A 23403-nucleotide genomic window follows, 5' to 3' on the forward strand; every position below is an offset into this window, starting at 1 on the left:
ACAGTAGTGCTTTAGTTATTACCTTTATCTCAGTTAATCTCTATAACAATTCATTCGTCAAAAAAAGTAAGAAACAATTGAAAAGAGTTAATAAGTACTTGGTGGACTTTTTATCATTTGAACATAGAAAAAAATAAAACTTTCAGGGCTAAACACATTCTCTAGTTTTTATATTCTTCTAGGAGGTAGGGCAAAATATAAACAAAAATCAATTAATCTGAGACAAATTACAATTTACCAAGGTAAGATTAAATCTGGCCCTGGGAAAAGATAAACTAATGTTCTCTAGATTTTACAATAAGAAATCATCGAGTATTTTATACATTAAAAACTAACAAAGCATGTGATCAGTAAAATATAATCAATTCATTCAACAAATATTTACTAAACACAGGCTATATAAACTAGGCAATTGATATGTAATAATAAAACAATGCCTTTGGGACTTCCACTTCAGATAGAGTAGATATACTTTTCCTTACTTCTCCTGCTAAGCTCAACTGAAAACTCTGGAATTCTTCTAGAAACGAAGAAGGAGGCAACCAGAAACATGACCCAACCACAGAAGAGTCCCCAGCTTAATGGTTTGACTTCCAATATTTCCCCTTTGTAGTGATGTGAATGTGCTATACAGTCAGTAGAAATCATACTTCAACAATACTTCCTAACTACACTAACTCACTCACAGCTCCCAGTCAGCCATCAGATCATGAGGGTAAAAAATGAAGACCCTACAGCATACTTTGTTGCTAAGTTACAATGTTCAGTAGGTTAGGTATATTAAATATTGTTCCACTTACAATATTTTCAACTTATAATCAGTTTATTAGGACATGATCCCACGATAAACTGAAGAACACTTGTATATACTACCATTAAGGTGGACTGAAAGTAAAATAATAGGAAAAATTTCATCATGCAAAGATTAACAAAAAGTTATGTTAGTAGTTGTATTAGGATCTGATAAGGTAAACAAAGAAAATTATCAGAGACAGACATATAACAATAAAGGGTTAATTCACCGAGACCCAGCAATTATAAATGTGTAGGGCTCAAACAACATAGCTGCAAAATATATTTAGCAAGATGTGAGAGAACTGAAAAAGAAAGAGACAAATCAACAAGCGGAAGACAACAATATCCTTCACTCAACTTTTGTCGGTAAACCTTTATTTTGTTTATTAATTTATTTATTATGCGGTGCTGAGAATCAAACCCAGAGCCTCACACATGCTTTTTAAATTTGTATGAAGCCCAATGAGCCACAACCCCTGCCCTTCACTCAACTTTTGATGGAACAACTAGGCAGAAAAATCAGCAAAATTACAGAAAAACATAAATCAAACATTAGAAGTGAGTTGAATTTTTTTAGAACACTTCAAAGATAGCAAAATATACATTCTTCTCAAGTACCCACATTACATATAACACTGATAAACCATCTTCTAGACCATAAAACAAATCTCAAAAACTTTAAAAAAAATTGAAATCATTCGCAGTATTCTCTTTGATTAAAACAGAATCAAGCTAGATACCAACAAAAGAAAGAAAAAAGGGAAATCTCTAAACACTTGGAAACCAAAAACACATCTGAAAATAATCCATGGATAGAAGAGGAAATCTCAAGGGAAATTAAAAAACAAATACACAGAATAGAATGGAAAGGAAAATATACATATCAAATTTTTCGAGAGACAGCTGAAGAAGTGCTGAGAGAAAAAAAATATAGTATCAAAGGTTCAACATTATCAAAGAGGAAAAATCCCAAATCAATATCTTAGTTTCTACTTCAAGAACCTAGATAAAGAACAAAGTAAACCCCAAGTAACCTGAAGGGAAAAAAATAAAAAGCAAAAATTAACAAAATTAAAAACAAAAATAATATAGACAACAGTCAATAAAACAAGAAGCTGATTCTTTGAAAACATCTGTAAAACTCACAAAAAACTCTGGTACAAAGCTGGGCATGATGATGCATGCGTATAATGCCAGCAACTTGAGAGGCTGAGGCAGCCTCTCAATTCAACGCCAGCCTCAGCAATTTATTGAGGTCCTGTCTCAAAATAAAAAAATAAAAAGGGCTGAGGATGTAGGCTCAGTGGTTAAGCACCCCTGGGTTTAATCCCCAGTACAAAAAAAAAAAAAAAAAAAAGATTGGTACAAATGGCAAAAAAGAAAAATACATAAATTACCAATATTGGGAATGAAGCAGGATAGACACTATAAAATTGAAGATCTAAATATATAGTAAGAGGTCTTTCTCTGCTTGAAGAAAGCTCTTTCTCTCTCTTGAGAATGCTCTTTGTTTAAGCCTTACAATTTTTTTCCAATAGTAAAGCTTTCTTGCATGGCAAAACCAAAAACAAAACACACAATTAGAGAATACTACCAACAATAGCTCTACACACGTAAATTTCGTATCTTAGATAAATCAGACCAATTTGTCAAGAAGTGCAAACTAACTACCACATTAAATAGCTCTTTCATAATTAAGGAAATTGAATTTGTGTTTTGTTTTATGTTTGTAGTACTAGGGATTGAACTCAAAGGCACTCTATATTCCTAACCCTTTTTATTCAGAGACAGGGTCTTGCTAAATTGCCCAGGCTGGCCTGGAATTTGTGATTCTCCTGCTTCAGCCTACTGAGTTCCTGGAACTATAGGTGTATGCCGCTGCACTCAGACTTATTTGTAATTTTACAATTCCCAAAAAAGAAATCTCCAGATGATTTCACTAAAGAATTCCACCGAACATTTAAAGAAGAATTAATACCAATTCTAAATAATCTCTTCCAGAAAATAAAAGCAGAGGGGATATTCCCAATTCATATTAACCTGATGCTAAAACCAGATAACAGAAAGTACAAAAAATACAAAATAAGATCCTTCATAAATATAGATACAAAATTTTAACAAAATATTAGCAAGTAAGATTCAATAATACACACAAAGGATTGTATTGTACACCATGAACAACTGGAGTTTTATTCCAAGGATGCAAGCCTTGTTTGATATTCAAACACCAATCAATGTAATCTACTATATGAAATGGGTAAAGAAGAAAAACCACATGATCATATAAACAGATGAGAAAAAATACTTGATAATATCTTACATATGATAAAAACTTAGAAAACAGAATGAAAGAGTACTTTCTCAACTTAATAAAGAGCATCTACAAAAACTCTATGACTAATATTATGCTTAATGATTAAAGACTGAATGTGTTCCCTCTAAGAGAAGAACACAGGACCACACCACATTACAGAATAAAAAGGGTGGAGGGAGTTTGCCACTCTTGATCATTGTAGTGATAAAACACATAATGAGGCAATAAAGGAAATAAAACGCATACAGGCTGAGAACAAAGAAATAAAAACTGCCATCATCTGCAGATGACATGACTGTCTACCTGGAAACAAATCAAGCACAATCAAAGGGTATAAGATAAATACCCAAAGTTCAACTGCATTTCTTTTTTTTTTTCTTGTGAGACAGTGTCTTGCAATATGCTGAGACAGGTCTTGACTGTGTAATCCTCCAGAGTCACTGGAATTATAGGCACATACCACCACACACGGCTACAATTGAATTTCTATACACTAGTCATGAATACAAATACACTGCAATTAAAACTATAACATTTACAATCACTCAAAGAAATCAAATACTCAAGTGTAAATCTAACAAAACATGTAAAGAGCCTATAATGAAAACTACACAATATTGATAAAAGAAATCAAAGATATCTAAATTGACGATAGACCATTGCTTGTGGATTGGAGGGCTCAGTGTGGTAAAGAAGTCAATTCTCAACTTTATGTGGAGATTTACCATAATTCCTATCAAAATCTCAGCAAGATATTTGGAAGATAAGGGCAAAATTATTCTAAAATCTATATGGAAAGGCAAAGGAACTGAAGCAATAAAAGCAATTTTGAAAAAGAGGAATAAACTGAGAACAACCAGTCTACCTGATTTCAAGATTATTATATAGGTACAAATAATGAAGACTGTGCGGCATTCTGAAGGAATAGACACACAATAGAAGACAGTAGAGAACCAGAAACAGACCCACACAGGTATTCAACTGAATTTTTTTTAAATATTTTTTTTTTAGTTTTCAATAGACCTTTATTTTATTTATATGTGGTGCTGAGAATCAAACCCAGTGCCTCACATGTTAGGCAAGCACTCTACCACTGAGACACAACCCTAGCCCCTGTTCAACTGAATTCTGACAAAAGTTGAAAGAAAATAATTTAAGGGAGCACAGTGTGTCTTGGTCCTAAAGCAAATAGACATCCATCAGCAAAAGCAAATCAAACCAAATAGAACCAAATGAAACATAACTTGATAGTATGTTTCATACCTTACATAAAAATCAACTCAAATGGACCATCAATTCAAATGTAAAATTTAAGACTTTAAAAAAATAAATATAAAATATTTGGGATCTAAAACTAAGCAAAAAATTCTTAGACTTAAAACTAAAAAGAATAATCCATAAAAGATCTACTGGGCTTCATTCAAATTTAAAAAGTTTTGCTCTGTGAAAAACTGTTAAGAGGACAAAGAGAGGAAAGGATGATTGGGAGAAAATATATGAAAACTACATATCTGTCGAAGGACAGTTACCTTGACTCAGTAATCAAAAATCTCTTGACAAAGAAAAGTTCTAGACCTGCTGGCTTTAACATCAATCCAAAAAAAAATCAAAGAGGAGGGAATGTGGGCTGGGGATTTGGCTCAAGCTGTAGCACGCACGCCTGGCATGCGTGCGGCCCGGGTTCGATCCTCAGCACCACATACAAACAAAGATGTTGTGTCCGCTGAAAACAAAAATAAATAAATAAATATTATTAAAAAAAAAAAAAAAGAGGAGGGAATGCTTCCTAACCCATTCTGTAGTTCAAAGCCTAACAAAAACACCATAAGAAAACTACATACCAAAATCCTTTGTGAATACTGATACAAAAATCATGAAAAAAACACTACAGCAAAGCATATTCAGCAGCATTTAAAAAGGATTATACACCTAGTCATGTGCAAGTTACTCCTGAAATGCAAAGATGGGTCAATATATAAAAACTCATCAATGTGATATAGTACATTACAGAATAAAAGTGGGGATCAAATATTTCAATTAATGCAGAAGTGTTTGACAGAATTCAAAAACCTTTCATAATAAAAAAAGTCAATAAAGTAGTAGAAATAAAAGGAAACTACTTTAACACAATTAATGCCATATGTGAAAAACTCGTAACAAACATTACAATAAATGGTGAAAACTGAAAATAAATTAAAACACACATATACACAAAGCCCTGCTTCTCAGGTTATCTCATAGTGTAGTAGGATGTAAACAATAAATAAGTATACATAATGCCAGGTAGCAATAAATAATATTAAGGAGAACAAAGCAGTCAATAAAGACTCAGAGAGTAGAATGGGAGTTAATACATTGGAAAGAACTTACAGGGTGAATTCAGTAAAACACTATCCTGAAAGTGACATTAATATAGTCAACAATCAATTTCATGTTGGAAGAAAAGATTTCAAAAGCAGAAATAAAGAATCCACAAATATTCTGCATAGCTTTCTCTCCCAATCTAAATTTTGCACCACACACATCTTTTAAGGAATTCATTTATAGTATAGCACTATCTTTTCTCAGACATTTTTAGTAGTTCTCTACCCTTTATTTCAGCAAAACATTCAAGGTCTCCCAACACCACTGCCATCACCTTTTGATGGTCAAGGAGACTGAAGCACAAGAGAAATGCATAACTTACACCTGACTACTTCACCAGCTTTACTTATGTCACTTTACTTATGCCACTGCCATATTAATCATCACATTCTGCCTTGTGTTCAAATTATTTTCACACACATATATATTTTCACATATATAAACAAAGCCTGCTGATGACTTTCCAGACTATTATGCAAGTTAACATTAAATAAATCCTCTTCTTAAAAGATTTTGGAGGTAATGGCAGGCACTTCAGTATTTCAAGTAGGGGAGAACAACTTTACCTTGAATTTCTCCCTGAGGATCTTTGTAATACCACTTCTGCATTGCTTCATGCATCAATGGAATTGACACTCCTTTAGCTCTGTGCTCCTGCAGTTTTGATGCTAGTCTCTCATCATCTAGTGCACTGTCCTGGAGATAAGCCACCATCTTCTCAGCTTGCTAATAAAAAATAAGAAAAACAAAAAGAGACCAAGGAAACAAATGATCCTAAATCAATACTTACACATGTTATAATGCCCACCTTTTATTGGTCTACTTGATCTGTGAAAGACACTGAAAGGAACAAAGCAGGCAGCAATTTTCCCAAAAATGCCATAAAATAGGTACTGTCCCCATTTTACAGAGGGAGAAACTAAGACTCAAAGATGTCAAGTCTTGCTCAAGGTTTCAAACTGGTAAAGATCAAAATCCAGGTTCCTAATAAATACACTAATAAAGTTTTTCTTTTTCTCTCACAATATATCTTATGCACCATACAAATCTTTCAAGGATTTAGTAGCTGCTGGTTAATTCTAAATTGCATAAACTAAAAACAGGATTTTATTAGAACAAAAGGCTCAATTTCTACAATTACAAATAAAATTTAAGGCCCACACTCCCTTCTTTTAGCATTTCCTGTCTCTAACAATCCCAGTCTGAAGGAAAGAGAAATTATTTTGTACAAAAACAATATTTCAATGGTATATGCAATCTTTGGGAAATCTAGAGACAGGAATATAATGCTAACATCCTGAGACTTAAACTAACATCCCTGTTATACTTGAGGCAAAAAACATGGACAACATGGTGCCCATCCACAGCTGCTTATATTCGCCATTTCTGGCATTTGATTAATGTCCAAAAAAGACAAAAGAAAAGTAAACAGCTAAGGGCAAACCCAGAAGAGCAAAAAATAATCTGACATAATTACTACTACATAGCAGAAACTTAAAACCATGAAATGATTTGAAAGACAATTACTCATACAAATAAATACAAAGTAACCAACAACTTTTCCATTCCACTTAAAATTTAGTGCACAAAAGTTCTATATTTGAATATTCATTTAAGGGTTTCTTATTTTTATGGCAGCTTGAAAGGAGATGAGAAAGAATAACATGATTTCTACCTGCTCCAAGTGTTTGAGACCCTCTTCATCATCTGGCTCTGTGGAAACACCGCCCATACCAGGAGCACCAACAACTGGCATCTCCACTGGCCGCGAGGCAGGACTGGGAGCAGTAACAGGAGGTGGAAGTATGAGAAGAGGAGAGGCTGGGTCTGGAGGGAGCTGTGTCAGGGGCTGCTGGATGTCAGGAACCATTTCTAGAGGAAGAATTTAGACTAGTAAAAATCTGTATACAGAGACTCTTGTTAGGTTAACTCAACATCATTAACTTGGGCAGCCTGCTGAATGGGTCCAACAGAAATGTGACCCCTGTCATGAACACTGAAGCTACTTCCTATGGAAAAATGTAGTACTGTCCCTAGAATGACAGTATTATTTCTACAGGATGAGAGAAGATAAGCGTTAAGAGGTCCCTAAAAGATCTTCCTACAGTGTCTACTTGTGTCACTTGCACATATATCCAACAGCTACAGCTGGAACTCATGGCAACAGTTTAATCCCTTCTTTATGTACCCAAGTAGTAAAGACAATTATCAAACCACCAGAATTTTCTCAAAAATGTGTCAAACCTCATCTAATTCTCCACTGAAAATATCAGCAATCATTTTTAAGTGCCTATTATCAAGTCATAATTCAATACATTACATGTTTTATTTAGGAGTGTATGTGAATAGTGCAGGATATTCTTTTCAATAAAGAGTAGAAAATATAAAAGCAATTCTGTCTTGGCTACTAGTTCTATCTCTCAGCAGGCAGGCTCTTAAGAAGGAAAAGGAAAGTTGGGGAGTGTAGCTCAGTGGTTGAGTGCTTACCTAGCAAGTGTTAGGCCCGGAGTTCGATCCCCAGCAAACAAACACAAACACACACACACGCACAAAGGTAGGTAAAAGGGGTGGGGGTGCATGGAAATAATCAAATACAATTTTAGTTTCTCCTTTGAAACCTGTTTCTTCAATTACAGAGGCCTTCTCCAACCAAATTCCTGATCTCCTTACTCTGCTGAAGTTTTTTAAAGGATAGTCCATATATGCTGTCTCCCCTTTACCACCACCCACCCTTAGACTTCTATGCTCTCTCACCTCAGAAAAGCTCTTCTCTGAAAGCCAAGCACTTGCTGCTAATTTAATGACTCTTCCTCATCTTCATCATCTACTCTTGGGGGAGGGAGAGGGGGGATTGAACCCAAGGACACTTTCTGGCATCTCTTTTTTTAAATTAACACTTCAGAACTAATGTCCCAAACTGAATCTATTTTTTCCTTTCTCAAATGTGCCCAACTTTCACTCTTTTCCTGTGAAATGCACCATAATCTTCTCAAGCACCTCAGTCACCTTTGCTCTCTTCTCTGCCCTGACAGTCAGTCAGTGACTAAGTCCTGTCAATTTTGGTTCTTAAATCTCACCTGCAACCACTCTTTTACAGGTGCACTATCTACCTCATTGTGATTGCCTAAGAGCCTAAACTGTCAGAGTACATACAACCCACCTGTCTTTTCACAAGATACCCCATACATAGCTGCCAAATCTAAGTTCCAATGATGTTCTTTACCAATCTCCTTTTCTCTCACACCTCATACCATATCTAAAAAAAAAAAAAAAAGGCAGATTCTTACCACTGCCTCAGTCAGTCCTACTTCCTCACTTTATCTCACTGCTTCCTTGTACTAGAATGCCCTCTCCCAACTTACCCAGTCACACCTACACCTCCAAATGCTACTTATCATTCCAAGATGAGTTCAAAAACTAACTGCCTCCTGATGCATTCCAGGAGTCTGACAATAGTGAACTTCTACTGTTATTTTTTGCTCTGGGTTGTTGGTTATTGCATGATTGAATTCGCTATAGACTACAAATCTGGAATATTAACTTTTAATGCACATCTATGAAGATCTCTCAGAATATGCATGTATGCTCTCGATGCTAACATCTAGAGTAAGACCTTCAGGGTATGTCCTTTTAAGAAAGCACACTGCAAATAATTCTGGGGTATATCATAACTGAAAAACAAATACTTTGATTCAAACAGGTCTCAAGAAGCATAAGTTCCACAGTTTTTGACACATAGACATCAAATATTTGTTGAATCGGTTCATTCATTCATTCATTCAGCTTTATGCTCTACATTAAAAAACTGAAAAGAAATTATTGGTTCAAATAAATTCTCAAAGTATCAAGTCTACTGAGGAAAAAAAACAGATCGTTAGAATTGTGTGTGCACACGCGCATGCGTGCGTGAGTGTGTGTGTGTGTGTGTGTGTGTGTGTGTACACGCGCATGTTAGAAACAGTCCCAGTTGTTTTTAAGAAACGAGAAATGTTGACACTCTAGCCTGGGGGCTTGGCAGGAAGAAAGTTTCAGACACAGTATGAACACGAAAACAGGGTATAAATCAGGACCTAAACGCTTTCAGAGTGGTGAGTCGTGTGAAGGAGATGGAGAACAGCACAAAAGCAGCATGCTTTGAGGCAGATGCTGTATCAGGTGAACTTTCCCAGGCGATATGAAAGGCTGTGAGTTTTGCTGAAGAATGAATCAAACAACCCTTTAACATCAAGCATCACAATGTTGTTTTTAAAATGTGTGTAAGAATAATCATGGAAATAAACAATAATAATTGCCTAAAAATGGCAATGAGCAGTTCAAACCAATACAGCAACACTGGAGAAGATAAGGAAAAAGCATATATTCTAGCAAAGATGATGGGACCTCCAGAATCACCCATGCACTCTTTTTGGCTTCTTTGGAACAATGGTGTTTTGGTGTAAAGTTGTGCACAAATACCATTACAAGAAGGAAAGGTTAATTGTATGATATGGGAATTGAACTAATGCAGAGAATTCCAAACCCAACTTGCAAATGATGCAAGGACAGCTATGTGATAACATCCACAACGTGAAATCTCTGAGCTCCAACTTCACAGATTTTATTTTGGTGAATTCTGATATGAATAGTTATGTGGGGAACGTTGTTTAATTGCATTTACTGGATAAAAAAAAAAAAAAAAAAAAACTATTCTAATAATTCACCCACCACAAGGAATTCTAGGAGACATAAGTCAAAGCCTGTCATATCAGTGATCACAGGCCTCAACAGAATCCTAGTTTGTCTACTCTCACAAATACATACCATCCCCTCTGCTGGGCACCTTGGCTGGCAGACTGTTTTCCGTCCGAATCTCCTCTTCAGCTTTTTCCATTTGCTCAGTTTTAGACTCATCTTTCCTCTCAAACTGTGATGCTGCTTCCTGAGGTTGATGTTCTGAAGGAGTACCTGGTCGAGCAGATGATGGCGAAGTTTGGGGTATTTCCTCACTAGCTTCTGGAACATAAAGGAATTTTAAATGAATTTAGGAAATTTTTGGTTTGATGGATAAAAAAGGTAAAACACAAAAATAAGCCTTACCAACTCCGACTCTATCTACTTTCTCTCCCTCTTTCTTATTGGTCTTATCAGGTTCTTTGGCCTCTTCATTATGGCTACCCTCGGAGTCAGAACACTCCTCCCCTTCCTCCACAGGTCGGAAGTCCATCTCCTGCTCTTCAGGAATAGGCTCTTTCTGTACTTTCTGTAGTAAGAAAATAAAACCAAAGGTCAACAGCATATTTGGCTTTGGTGTAAGGTCAAGGTCTGCCATCATTTAAAACAAATTTCTTACTTTTAAAGAGAGGAATGCTCCAGATGAGTCAAACGTGCCCATTTCTTCTTCAGCATCTTCTAAGCACCATTCAGGCAAACTATCCCTGTCATCATCTATGCTCCCACTGCCAGAGCGCACTCTTCGATAACCTCGTTCATCATCCCGATCTCGAAAATCAAACTCAAACCTCCGACGGCGTTCCATGTGTTCCCGCCAGCCTGCAGAACGAGGGCCATCTGAGATGAGGAGGAGGACACAAACCTTAGAAAAGTTTTATGACAGTATTTGAAAAAGAAAATCATGGCCAGGGAATAAAGGAGAAAACTACAATTGACAGCAAATCCAAAGGGATCAGTCTAAAGAGAAAATTTAGCAAACTGATGTTCAGAGCTCCAAGTAGATATACGTCATCACTAAGTGACAACAGTACTGACCTTCATTAAATACTGAGCCATAGCTGGGTGCAGTAGCACACACCTGTAATCTCAGCAGCTTGGGAGGCTAAGACAGAAGAATTGTGAGTTCAAAGCCAGCCTCAGCAACTGCGAGGCACTAAGCAATTCACTGGGACCCTGTCTCATTTAAACTACAAAATAGGGCTGGGGATATATAGCTCAGTGATTGAGTGCCCCTGAGTACAACCCTTGGTGCCAAAAAAAAAATACTAAGCCATGTAACATACACGAAAAGCTTAGAATATACATTTCAAACAGCACATTTAAAAGACACTTTATTCAAAAGTAAGCACTTTTTCCAGGTGTGGTGGCACATGCCTGTAATCCCAGTGGCTTGGGAGGCTGAGACAAAAGGATCTCAAGTTCAAAGCTGGCCTCAGCAATGGCAAGGCACTAAGCAACTTGGCGAGACCCTGTCTTTAAATAAAGTACAAAAAAAGGCTGGGGATATGGCTCAGTGGTGGAGTGCCCCCCCGAGTTCAATCCCTGATACCTGCCCCTTAAAAAAAAGGAAGGACTTTTAATAAGCTTTAAATATCTGATTAGCTATTTATGTGGTCTATTTGTGAGACCACAAATAGCCTTGGATGTTTTTTTTTTACAGCATTGGATATTTTTCCATGCAGGAATTTTAAAGCATTTTTTCTTCCTTGAAAATATCACTCTTTACTGCATAAGAGCAGTTCTCTGTATTAATTCACATCAAATTCACCATGCCTACTTATTAATGTCACTTCTAATTTTGATTCCCAACAAAAAGTCATGGAATTATAGTACTGACCAATAATGTTAGAGATCTTATGTGGTACACTATCCTAACTACACAGGTTAAAAAGAAATTAAAATTCTGACAAAAGTAATGGGCTAAATAGCAAACAGAAGTAGAATCCAACTCTGTATCCTCTGCTGCTGTTTTCACAATAGCACATTAACTCTCGTTTCCCCTTTTCTCATCTCTTAATTCTCCCTAGAGAGTTTTTAATTTCTGTGTAACACCCCCAGGCGCATTCCTAAATCCACCCTAGCACACTATTTATTGCATCTACTTTCCAACAGAAAAATAATGCCTAAGAATAAAAGATCCAACTTAAGGTTTTGTGGTTTTTTTCCCCTAAAAAAAAAAAAGCAAATTCTTGTTCAAAATCTGTCAAACCTAAATCTGAAAGAGTATTTTTTAAAAAGGCAGGCTTTAATTCATAAGAATTTTCTATTATTGATTGTTTACTCTGTGGAACATACACTAAAGAAAAGAGGCCAAAGTGAAATGTTCTTACTATTGAAGCCCAAATTGCTAGAGCTAACAATATAAAAATCAAATTGGAAAAAAAAAAGGTAAAATGTTAAGATTCCTAATACAGGTAGCATCTTATAAAACACTCTCCAAAAGGTATTTCCATATACCCTAATTATAAAAACAAAATACTCCTTCCATGACAGCAAAGGAATTTTATGCCTAGATTGCTTAAAATGTAAACATGGAGCCATTACTCAAAAGGAGTCTTCATGATCAAATGCTGAATTCCAGAGTCCTTTGTCTACTACTATGGTTTCTAAACAGTCTAAGTATGCACCATGATAGGAATCTATCCTTCCAGGCACCTGGCTCATGTTTCCCTCTTACTAAGTTTCCTAAGTTCTGCTGGCTGAGTGGATACTTCACTGACTTCCACACTCCCAACTCTACCCACATCCAGCTACAAGTTCTATTGTCATAAAACTAAACCCCAGAGAGGCACAGTGGTGCAAGCCTATAATCTCAGTGATGAAGAAGGCTGAGGCAGGAAGACTACAAGTTCAACGCCAGCTTCAGCAACTTAGTGAGACTCTGTCTCAAAATTTAAAAAGTAAAATAATAATAATTTTTAAAAAACCTACAGCTCATAATTTTGTTATCAATAATTCATAAAAATTTACTAATGAAACTAAATATAACAGCTAAGACTTAATAAGGTTGACCACTGCTTTATAGGCATGTGAGCTAACCTTAAACACTATTTTCACAAAACCATTCAAAATGATATTTTAAGTTTTACTCAAATTTTAAAAGATTTACTAAAATCTAAGAAGTGTTAAGAGTTAACCTATAATCGCTGCTATAATCATACAGAGTATTCTATATCCTAAGCAAAAAAAAAAAAAAGACGATTAATATTATTTTTTTCAGCCTTTTTTTTTTTTTTAAAAGCTGACAGTGGACCTTTATTTTTTTATATACAATGCTGAGGATCAAACCCAGTGCCTCACACGTGGCAGGAGAGCTCTCTATCACTGAACCACAACCCCAGCCCCCAGACCTCTATCTTTATACTCTCCACACACAAATATCTTGGAGGAAAAAATATATATTTATATGGGGAGCCAGGCATGATGGCATAAGCCTATAATCCCAGTGACTTAGGAGACTGAGGCACGAATATTACAAGTTTGAGGCTAGCCTCAGCAACTTAGCAAAACCCCATCTCAAAATATAAAAGAGATGGGATGTACCTCAGTGGTAGAGCTCCTCTGGGTTCAATCCCCAGCATATATATATATGTGATGTAATATATAAGGGGGAAGGTGTATAAAGATTTTGGGAAGATTGTGATGTCAATGAGTAAAATGCTATGAAAGTTAAATTATGAAAAACAAAAAAAACATTTAGAAAAGATAAGAAAAAACATATAATCAAGTTCTAAGTTGGGGCAGGGGTCAACAGTAGAAAATAACACTAAAATTTTACTCGTTCAATTCCCTTAAATAGAATCAACATCTGACATTTGGGCTCAGAAACACTGTTCATCTTCCAAAACATTCACCTTATTTTTTTTTGACCAGCTGGAATTTCTCTTCTCGCTCAGCCCAGATCCTATCCATTCTTCACTGAATGCTTATTGGGAACATAGTCTACAAACCTGTTTACCAGCAAGCTCAGCATAAAATGCCACAATGTCTTGAAAAAGAACTATAACATTTGATTGTCCAAGAATAGACTGATGAGAACTGCCTAGATCCTGTGATGTAAACAATGCCCACTAATGACAGAAAGCTTGCCCAAGAGGCAGCCATAAGGAGTTGGCACAAACGCATCATGACTCTATCCAAAGACTAACCTTCCTATGTTTCTACCTACCTACAAACCCCATAAAATATTCCAAGTGCCTGTTATGTTTACTCAGACCTAGGCTAGTGGTTTTACTAATGAACTGATTTTTTAAAATAAAAAAAAAAATTACATTTTTATAATTTCCTCTATTATAGGTAAGCATCTTTGGCATATGGTTGATAAATCATTATTATAAACATGAAATTCGTAGAGCATGTACACATTCTTTGTATGTTTGATTTCTGGATGACCCCATAATTCAAGCAACAGTTGCATTTGATTATCATGAGGCATGGAATCAGCACTTTGGTAGGGAATGAACTTTAACACAAAGCACCAGTGTCTTCAATTACCAGCATATCTAATGTCCAAGAAGAACAGTTTGAAGCATTCTTAAGAGTCCACAAGAAGAACTTAAAAAACTACTTATCACTACTATTCTCTCTCCTTTTTCTAAAGCTAGAAGGACAAAAGAATTAACTTGTGACTATGTCTCTGACCTGGGTTTTAGATTTGTTCTTCAAATAAGTACAAATCACATTTCCAAAGGAAATAAAAATTGAAAGAATAAATCCTTTCTTATTCAGCAAAAATACCCACTTATGGGGAGGACACACATTCCAAGTGTATAATTATGCATTTGGAATAAAAAGTTTTTATTTTCCATACACCCCACCCCACCCCCATTTTAAGTTTTAAAGAATGCTAAAGATAGATTAATAAGAGTTAGAGAAAATTGAATGAAACTCTCTCACTTTTGTAGTTGCAGGCAGGTGTTTCCCATTAAACTATACCTTTTGTCCCAGGAAAATAAAGTGATTTCAGTCAACGGAATAGATAAGGGAACTTTTATGCTGAAATTTTTTAAGCAGTAGTAAGACTAAGTATGATAGCATAAATGACCCCTCTTTTTTTTTTTTTCCATTTTTAAAAACCAGTTTACTTTTCCCACTTAATCGCTAACATTTTCATCAAGCTCTTACATTTCAGTTTCTTTGCGGTTTTACATAATAAAATTCTTACCAGGACTGTGAGGACGCCACCTCTCTCCATCCCTTCTGGGTCCAGCTAGTCGCCAACCTCCATCTTCATCTTCTCCATTTTGTTCCTCTCTAAAGATACGCCAATTTTCACTTTCTGATCGTATAAATTCATGCTTTCTCCCTACTGATGCTGGTCCACTTTCCTCAAAATTTGGTCTCCCTATAAGCAAAGTAAAAAAACACAGTAACTAAATATGAGCCCCTATCAGTATAGATTTTGAAAAACGCCTTGAGTCAAAGTTTCCCCAAGATGTGTCCATTTCAATGTTTGGAAGTATCAATAAAATAACTGTGAATATATGCATATATTTTAGTCACTTTTCTTAAAGCCGAATAATCAAATACTGGGCAATTATTTTTTAAAAAGCATGCAATGAAATGAGAACCAATGTTCCCTCATTCTTACTCCCCAGAAGCAACTGAATAGTTTCTTATAAAGCCTTTCAGAAACAGTCCATGGGTATACTCAACTCCCTCATCCACACACAGAAATGAATGGGGGATGTTGTACATGTCATTGGTACCCTTGCTATTTTCACTTAAGTGTACCTTGCCCATCTTCCTTACCAGCATATATTTTTAACACAATATTTTTTTAATTACATGAGTTACTTTAATTTATATAAAACCAACCTGTACTGGTGATTTTGGCCTAAACAGGAAATTTGTGTATTTCAACCTCTTTTATCCCAAAACAGACTGCAAATTCAAAAGCAGAGACTGTGGGTTCTAATTTCCCATTTATTTGAGCATCTAGTGCAACACAGGCATACAACAAATTGCTTTTGGATGGAATTCAAACTTGAGCCATGTTTAACTTAACTGCCCTGGAGTTACATTAATGGCAGGAGAGTGCCTGGTATACCAAATCAACTGAATTGGTACTTTTTAGGACAAGATAATTCTAAACAATGCAAACAAAATCTTCAATCACTCCACACCATGTACCAACATCTATATTTCATAGCATCATAAAATCTCACATTTAAGCAGCTGAAAAATCCAGAATGATACTCACTTATACATTCTCTGCCTATAACATTCTCTCAGTGACAAATTCTCTTTATTAAACCACACTAAAAGCAGGAAAAAAAAAAAAAGTTGAACAATGGCTTGTGATAATGAGGAAATTCTAACTTCTGGTCATCATCTTATATTCCATTTTACAAATAATAAGATTCAGCATCCTGTAATTACCCATACGGTTGTTAGGCTGTTACCAGGTATTGTTTTATGAAAGAATAAAAATACCATAAGGATTAGAGGAGTCATTATCTCCTAGGAAAAATACTACCTGCTTTCTTATTGTGATCAGCAGCCTCTAAAAGTATCCCAACAATTCCTGTCTGTTGGTCTTCCCTTAAATATGAGCTGACTTACTGTTTCACTCTTAACAGAATACTGCTAAAGGGATGAAATGCCCACCGTTTATACTAAGTTTTTAAAGACTGTGGCTTCTATCTTGGAGGCCCTTCTCTGAAGGATGACAGATGTTATATGGTGTGGCAGCCCTGTGGGTAATTTCAAAGGGCAGAACTGAGGCTTTCCACCAGAAATATATGTGAGTTTGTAAGGGGGTCTAATTCCAGAAGAGCACTGAGATGACTACAACCTTCTTAGAGATCTGAGCCAGAACGACCTAGCTAATAAGCCATACTATTCCTTGATAATAAACATTTGTTGTTCAGCCATTAAGTGTGGGGTATCTGTTATAGTCATAGATAATAAAAACTCTTGATCTGACTTAATCTTCCTAACAATCCTCACTAATAGAAGCTAATTTTTTTCCCATTTTATAGCTTAGAATATTGCAGATCAAAAACACAACCTAGAAGAATTATTTAAAATCACACACCCCTCTTAAATAGCAATTCCATTATTTGGAAAATGGAACATAAAGAAGAATATCAAATGTTAATCTTCAAATCATTCAATAAATATTTACAACACACCAAATACCAAATTTTGTGGATTTGGGTACAGACACAGCCCACATTTACCCCTAGGTCAGAAGATGTCCCAGGGTCTCGTACTTAGATTAAGAAGACAATCCATTTTGCAAAGCATCACTTTTAGCATATGACTTGATGAAAAGTGTAGCTATACTTCCAAAAAAGAAATTTAAAACAAAAATATCCCTAATGTATATATACTGGAAAATAATGGGGAATAGCTTTTCAATAAAACCAGTAAGCCACAAATATTACATACCAGGCACTAAGCTGTGACTTGGACATAAATGCTTAGTCACACAATGGATGAGCTAGGTGAATGACTCATCTTTATTATCTACTTTTATACCAAACCTCTGAAAAAAATAACAACTGTACCAAAGTAAATAATATATCAGTAACAGCAAAAAGCATTAACTCATCAAAAAATGGTTATCACCTTCATAATAAATATTGTTTTATTAAAATAAAAATCAAGTTATTCAAATACTAGTAATCCCTTAATCTTAAAAAATAGAAATCTATCTGTAATTAGTTTTTATATAACTTTTTTGTCTGAAAGACAGTCTCACCATTTTGTCCAGGCAGACCTCAAATTCCTGGGCTCAAGTGATCCTTTAGCGGCAACTATATGCGCATGACATTGCACCCAATATAACTTTTTTATTTTATGAAGTTGCAGTCTGTACACCTACTATTATGTAATCTATTTTCACCTGTAATAGCAACTAATTCCCTATGATTATAATTCTTCCTAATAATGCAAATAGGCACATATTACTTATAGCTTGCTGTTGTAGCATAATGTACTATTCTATGTTTTAACCAATTTTTTTTGGCCAAGTATTGACAATGAGAGGAAAAAAAAAAATCTGTGGGCCTATGTGTTTTGCTTTCTTAAACTATTATTTATTTAAAAAAAAAAAAAAAAAAAAAAGCTTTAAAAAGTGAAACTACTAGTTCCAATGACAGACAATGTATCAACACACCACACTCCATGAAGGGGGAAAAATAAAAGTCATTTTGCATTATCAACTCTAAGTGCTGCTATCCTTTCAAAAATTCTGTTACCATAATAATTGTAAAATAATGGTACACTAATGTGGCTCAAATCTGAATTGTCAATAAGATTTTTCATGTTGTTTTCTATCTTTATTTCCCTTTATCTTAAATGTTACTTGAATATTTTTTCCTAACCTAAGAGTTTATCTTTGTAACTGTCAAGTTCTACAAGTACTTTTGATATTAATACCAAGAAAAAAGAAAAGTATAAAGGAAAGGATAGGGTAAGTTAGAGAAACTCTAGGAAGAAAAATATCTGGCTTTTCTATTTGCCAAAAACTAGCTTGTGATACTCAAATTGTTGAAAACTTATACCTCATAAAGTATGAATGACCATTTATGCCATTTCTTATTCCAAAAAGGATTTGATACAAAAATTTTGCACTTTATAAAGAGGAGCATAGCACCAAAAAAATGATGATGATCTTGGAATCATTAGAACCTGTTTTAAATTCTAGCTCCAAATATAATCAATATCCTTTGACTACTGAAGTCCCAGTTTTTCACTGGGGAAGACGGGATAATTTGAGGTAAAAGCAACCTGAATTAACATGAACCCTGGTCCTGTGTTCAAAAATCTGTATCAAAGAAGTTCAAATTTTGTTACTACATAATTGTTTCCACAAAATAATTTCTAAAAAAACACAACATACTTCTTCATATATCAAATATTCATAATATAGTAAAATTGATACATTTAAGTGATGAAATCTGGTAAACCAAGGAAAACCAAAATAATACAGTTCTTATATTCCACGTGTAACAGCAGATAAGCAGAGTTCTGCCTTTAGGGGTCACAGTCATTTTCATAAAAAAGGCTGGAAAGGATTCAAAGAGCTTGGAAATGGACTTCACTCATCTCCTCCTGCTCCCCTTTAAGAAACCTTTTAATTTGAACACAACATTCTTACAAAAAAGCACACAAATAACTAATATACAATTCAAATAAGTTTTCTGAAGGCAAATATATGCATATAACCACCACCTGAGATTTAAAAATAAATGTGTGTGTGTGTGTGTGTGTGTGTGTGTGACCATCCTCAGGAACTCGTAACTTTCCAATCAGCCCTTCCCAAAACAGGCACTGTTCTGACTTCTATCCCCTTCTTTTTGCCCCTTTTGTACTTTTCATGTAAATGGACCATTTGTTTATATCTGGCTTCTTTAGCTGAACATCATGCAAGTCATTCAGATCATTACAAAAGAGTTTATTCTCTTGCTCATTTAAGTTGTTTTTAGCTTTTTGTTATTTCGAATTGTGCTTCTATGAACTTTCTTAGCTTCCAGTTTTGGTGAAATATGCTTGCATTTCTGTTGGATATATAATACATCTAGATATGAAACTACTGGATCATAGAATGTTCAACTTCTGTAAATACTACAGAATATTTTCCCAAGGAAATGGTACTACTTTGCCATTTGGTTGACGGTTTTACTCAAACCTCTAGCAAACATGAACAAGACTGCCTCCTCTGTGAACAAATACAATTAGACACATAGGATTAAAAACAAAGAAAGACTTAAGACACAACACCTGCCCTCGAGACCCATTGTCTAGAGACATACAAGTAAACAAATGACCTGATACATTACAGTTGACACAATACACTGCCAGATCTTGTTGATCTTCATAATAAACCCAAGACATTAAGTCAACCACCACCACCTCTATTGTTGCTGTGAGGAAAGGAAAACCTGCTGAACGGTGATTCCCAAGATCATACAGCTGAGCCAAAATGCAATCAGAAACAGAATCTAGGTGTTCAACCTCATAATTTAGGGTTCATTTCTACTACACTATTCTTAGTCACAAATTAGGCCCACTGGCAATAGCCAGAAGCTCTTAAAAAATCTGAAACAAGAGGAAGAAGATCTAAGTCTTAAGCTCTGAAAGTGCAGTAGACATGCTATGTGTTCTATAACTTGTTGACATCTCTAAAAGGGAGAAAGTGGAACTAAGTTTGTTTCAATCTTCATCTTCATGCAGAAATGATTTCAAAATGTCTATCTCAGGAAAAAAAAAAAGGTAAGACCAACAAATTTTCAACATAGAAATTTTATGGTGGCTTCATACACCACCATAAAATACATATTTCCAATTACTATTGGTACTGACTAAAAATCATCATAGTATGACGCATTGCTCTATAATATGAAAATAAATTCTTTCTAACCTCATTGATTACAGCAGATTTGTGTTTGTGTTAATTTGGGGAGTCAAGGAAAATTTCATATAATTTGCTATAATTTGTTTTAAAATACACCTATTGGTATACTCCAGATACAATGTAAAATAAATGATAAATATTCAAATAATTCACAGGTAATTTAAAAGTATCTCAAGCTCCTTTCATATCTAAAAACGCCAGCATTCTATAGTAATCAGGGGTAAAATGAGTGAGGGACATCACATGGCCCTTTTCAGCATTCAAAAATCAAACCTTTCTTTCTGTAATATATCAGCCCCATGACAACATCAAATAACAAAATATTTTACCTCACTTCTTTTAAAAATCTTAACAGGTTAATTTATAATAAAAACAAGCCAATTTAGTAAATCTAGGGTTGGGGATATAGCTCAGTTGGTAGAGTGTTTGCCTCACAGACACAAGGCCCTGGTTCAATCCCCAGCACCACCAAAAAAAAAAAAAGTGAATCTATCTAATTGAATAACTCACAAATTCGTGCCCAAACCAAATATTCCTAACGTACAGTCAATGAATGAGCTCAGGACTGTGAATCTCTGAACTGGAAGCCCACTGTGAGCCAAGATGGCTTGTCATCAGTCTTAAGGTATCTAGCAAGACCTTCAAAGTTAAAGAAACAAACCGAAAGTTTGGGGATTTTTTTCATTTGATACAGCAAATATGACCATTTCATAAGGAAATTACACTACCAATATAATATATTTTATATTCTCACATCACAGTAATTTAATATGTATAAAAGGTACTAATATATTTATGTAGTACAACACATATAAATAATGTCTTCAGTGATAGTAAATACTTGTTTCTGCCTTAATGAATTAATCTCAATAAGATTCTTCTAAAAATAAAATTAAGTTAAATGAAAATGCAGTGTTAGTTTCTGCCAGGTCTGACTGAGTGGACCTCCTGAGGAGAAAGAGCAGTAAAAGGGCACCTGCGAGCATGTTTGACTCATAGCCAAAAATGGTGTTTATGGAAAACTTCAGATGGAGCAGGGAGGCACTCAGCCAACAAAATCTACAGCTGTGAGACTTGGAGCTTACAAGTGCCCAATCTCCAAAAGCAAAAAGGGAATTATGGGACAGACTTTGAAGCTTGTTTATGTGCAAATTTTTTAACAAGTGATTTTGTATTCCTCTATTCTGATATATATTCTCTGATCAACACTAAAATAGCTGCTAACACTTAAAAAAAAAAAGTGAAAGGGAATCCCACTCAAATGTTGATATTTACTCCTCATCTCCCATAACACACTTGTAAATATAACTCAAAGATAGCAAAATTTAAATTCTAATTCCAGAGATCTACAACTTTTCTCTGAGCCAAACCCCTGAGGGGATAACAAAAGTTCTGCTAGTTAATACGGTCCTGAAAACACAGCAGATTCTAGCTAGAGAGGGACTGGAGAGGTTGTAGCACATAAGAATCTCTTTGAAAAGGCACCTGTGCAGGCGGAGTCTTCCCATGTCCCTACAGCTCTCACGCTCACCATCTACTGGTTCACACCCAGAAGCTACCTGCCACTGGGAAGAAGAGGGGCTTGAACATGCAGAAAATGGAAAGAGATGAGGCATATCAAAAGCAAGATAAATTATACTGCCTAAGAAAGCAAGCCAGGACCAGATACCTATAAACAGAAGCAGGATATTGCTCTACAACAAATGCTTTGCTGTTTTCAAGAACAATGTGGCATATATGTAGATTACATACTAGACTACTTCAGTCAGAAAATCAAATACCTTTAGGGACATAGAGTTGGATTTAATAAAGAACAAATTATCTGATCTTGGCACCTGGCTTATTCATTATAGTTCTGAATTAAAAAATTGGTGAATGAAAAGACATACAGCATTGATCTTCATTCACAGAAAAGATGTTTCAGAGCCATCTCCAATTATCTTATTGCCAAATACCCCAAAGAGAAATCACCAAGTTTGTTCAGATGAGACGGTCTGTGTGTTTTAGGGTAAAGTTGGCATATCACTGTGTCAATATCAATTTCATCCCAGCTAACCTAACAACCTCAAGCAGAAATGAATTTAAACATCCTGGGTACTGTCATGGGAGTGCTCTGCTCCTCTGTGAGGACTCCAGCATTAGTGTATAATATCCACACAGTTAGCAATATGAAATCATCGTTTATAGAAGATCAAATTGGAAAAATACTGGAATCAGAAACCATCTTCACCTAAGACATTTCTTTCTTAATAGAGGATCATTTTTATCCTATCATTTTTGTCTCAATATATTCTAAAATGGAGGCCCCTAACTAGGTGCACTTGTAATCCCAGCAACTCAGGAGTGGAGGCAGGAGGATCACAAGTTTAAGGACCACCCTGGCAAGTTAGCAGGATCCCATCTCAAAATAAAAAACAAAAAGGACTAGAGATGTGGCTCAGTGGTAAAGTGCCCCTGGGATCAATCCCTACCATCAAAAATAAAATAAAATCAAGCCCCTAAGTTGAGTAAAATCTTTTACTATCTTGTCTACTCTAATGTCTGTGTAAGACACATGGCAGATAAATGCAAGTGTTTCTGCTTTCTGGAAGGTAGTGTTACACTATAGTTGCTTCAGTATGTTTTTTACCCAATCAGACAGCTGGGAAGTGACATAAAATATAATTCCTACTAACACATGCAGGGAATGAGCCTCACACTACAAGTCCCTCCCTGAAGCATTTGCCTTCCCTAGTTCTGAAGGTCAAAGTTTCCAATGCTGTGTCTGAACTTGTACTGAAATGTTTGGCATTAATAAAACAAAGAAAGAATTAATATATTTTTTAAATTGTGGGGGAAAGGAGAGGAATCTACA

At 35.3% G+C, this 23403-nt stretch overlaps 1 protein-coding gene across 6 annotated transcripts in view; it reads right to left on the reverse strand.

The window, feature by feature from the left end:
* The window catches only part of Gigyf2 (GRB10 interacting GYF protein 2), a 132567-nt gene that overhangs the window by 36857 nt on the left and 72307 nt on the right, over nucleotides 1-23403 (reverse strand). For 4 of the 6 annotated variants that reach the window (XM_071619538.1, XM_027941702.2, XM_027941704.2 and 1 more), the window contains 6 exons: nucleotides 15348-15527; nucleotides 10803-11020; nucleotides 10550-10712; nucleotides 10274-10465; nucleotides 7149-7345; nucleotides 6040-6199 (listed from right to left, as the gene is read on the reverse strand). In XM_071619538.1, coding sequence (XP_071475639.1) covers nucleotides 6040-6199; nucleotides 7149-7345; nucleotides 10274-10465; nucleotides 10550-10712; nucleotides 10803-11020; nucleotides 15348-15527 — 1110 coding nt within the window. The remainder of the gene's footprint in view (nucleotides 1-6039; nucleotides 6200-7148; nucleotides 7346-10273; nucleotides 10466-10549; nucleotides 10713-10802; nucleotides 11021-15347; nucleotides 15528-23403) is intronic. The other 2 variants (XM_071619536.1, XM_071619537.1) reach the window with 2 other exon arrangements.

The sequence above is a fragment of the Marmota flaviventris genome, chromosome 11, assembly GCF_047511675.1.
Source record: "Marmota flaviventris isolate mMarFla1 chromosome 11, mMarFla1.hap1, whole genome shotgun sequence".
NCBI classification, from domain to species: Eukaryota; Metazoa; Chordata; class Mammalia; order Rodentia; family Sciuridae; genus Marmota; species Marmota flaviventris.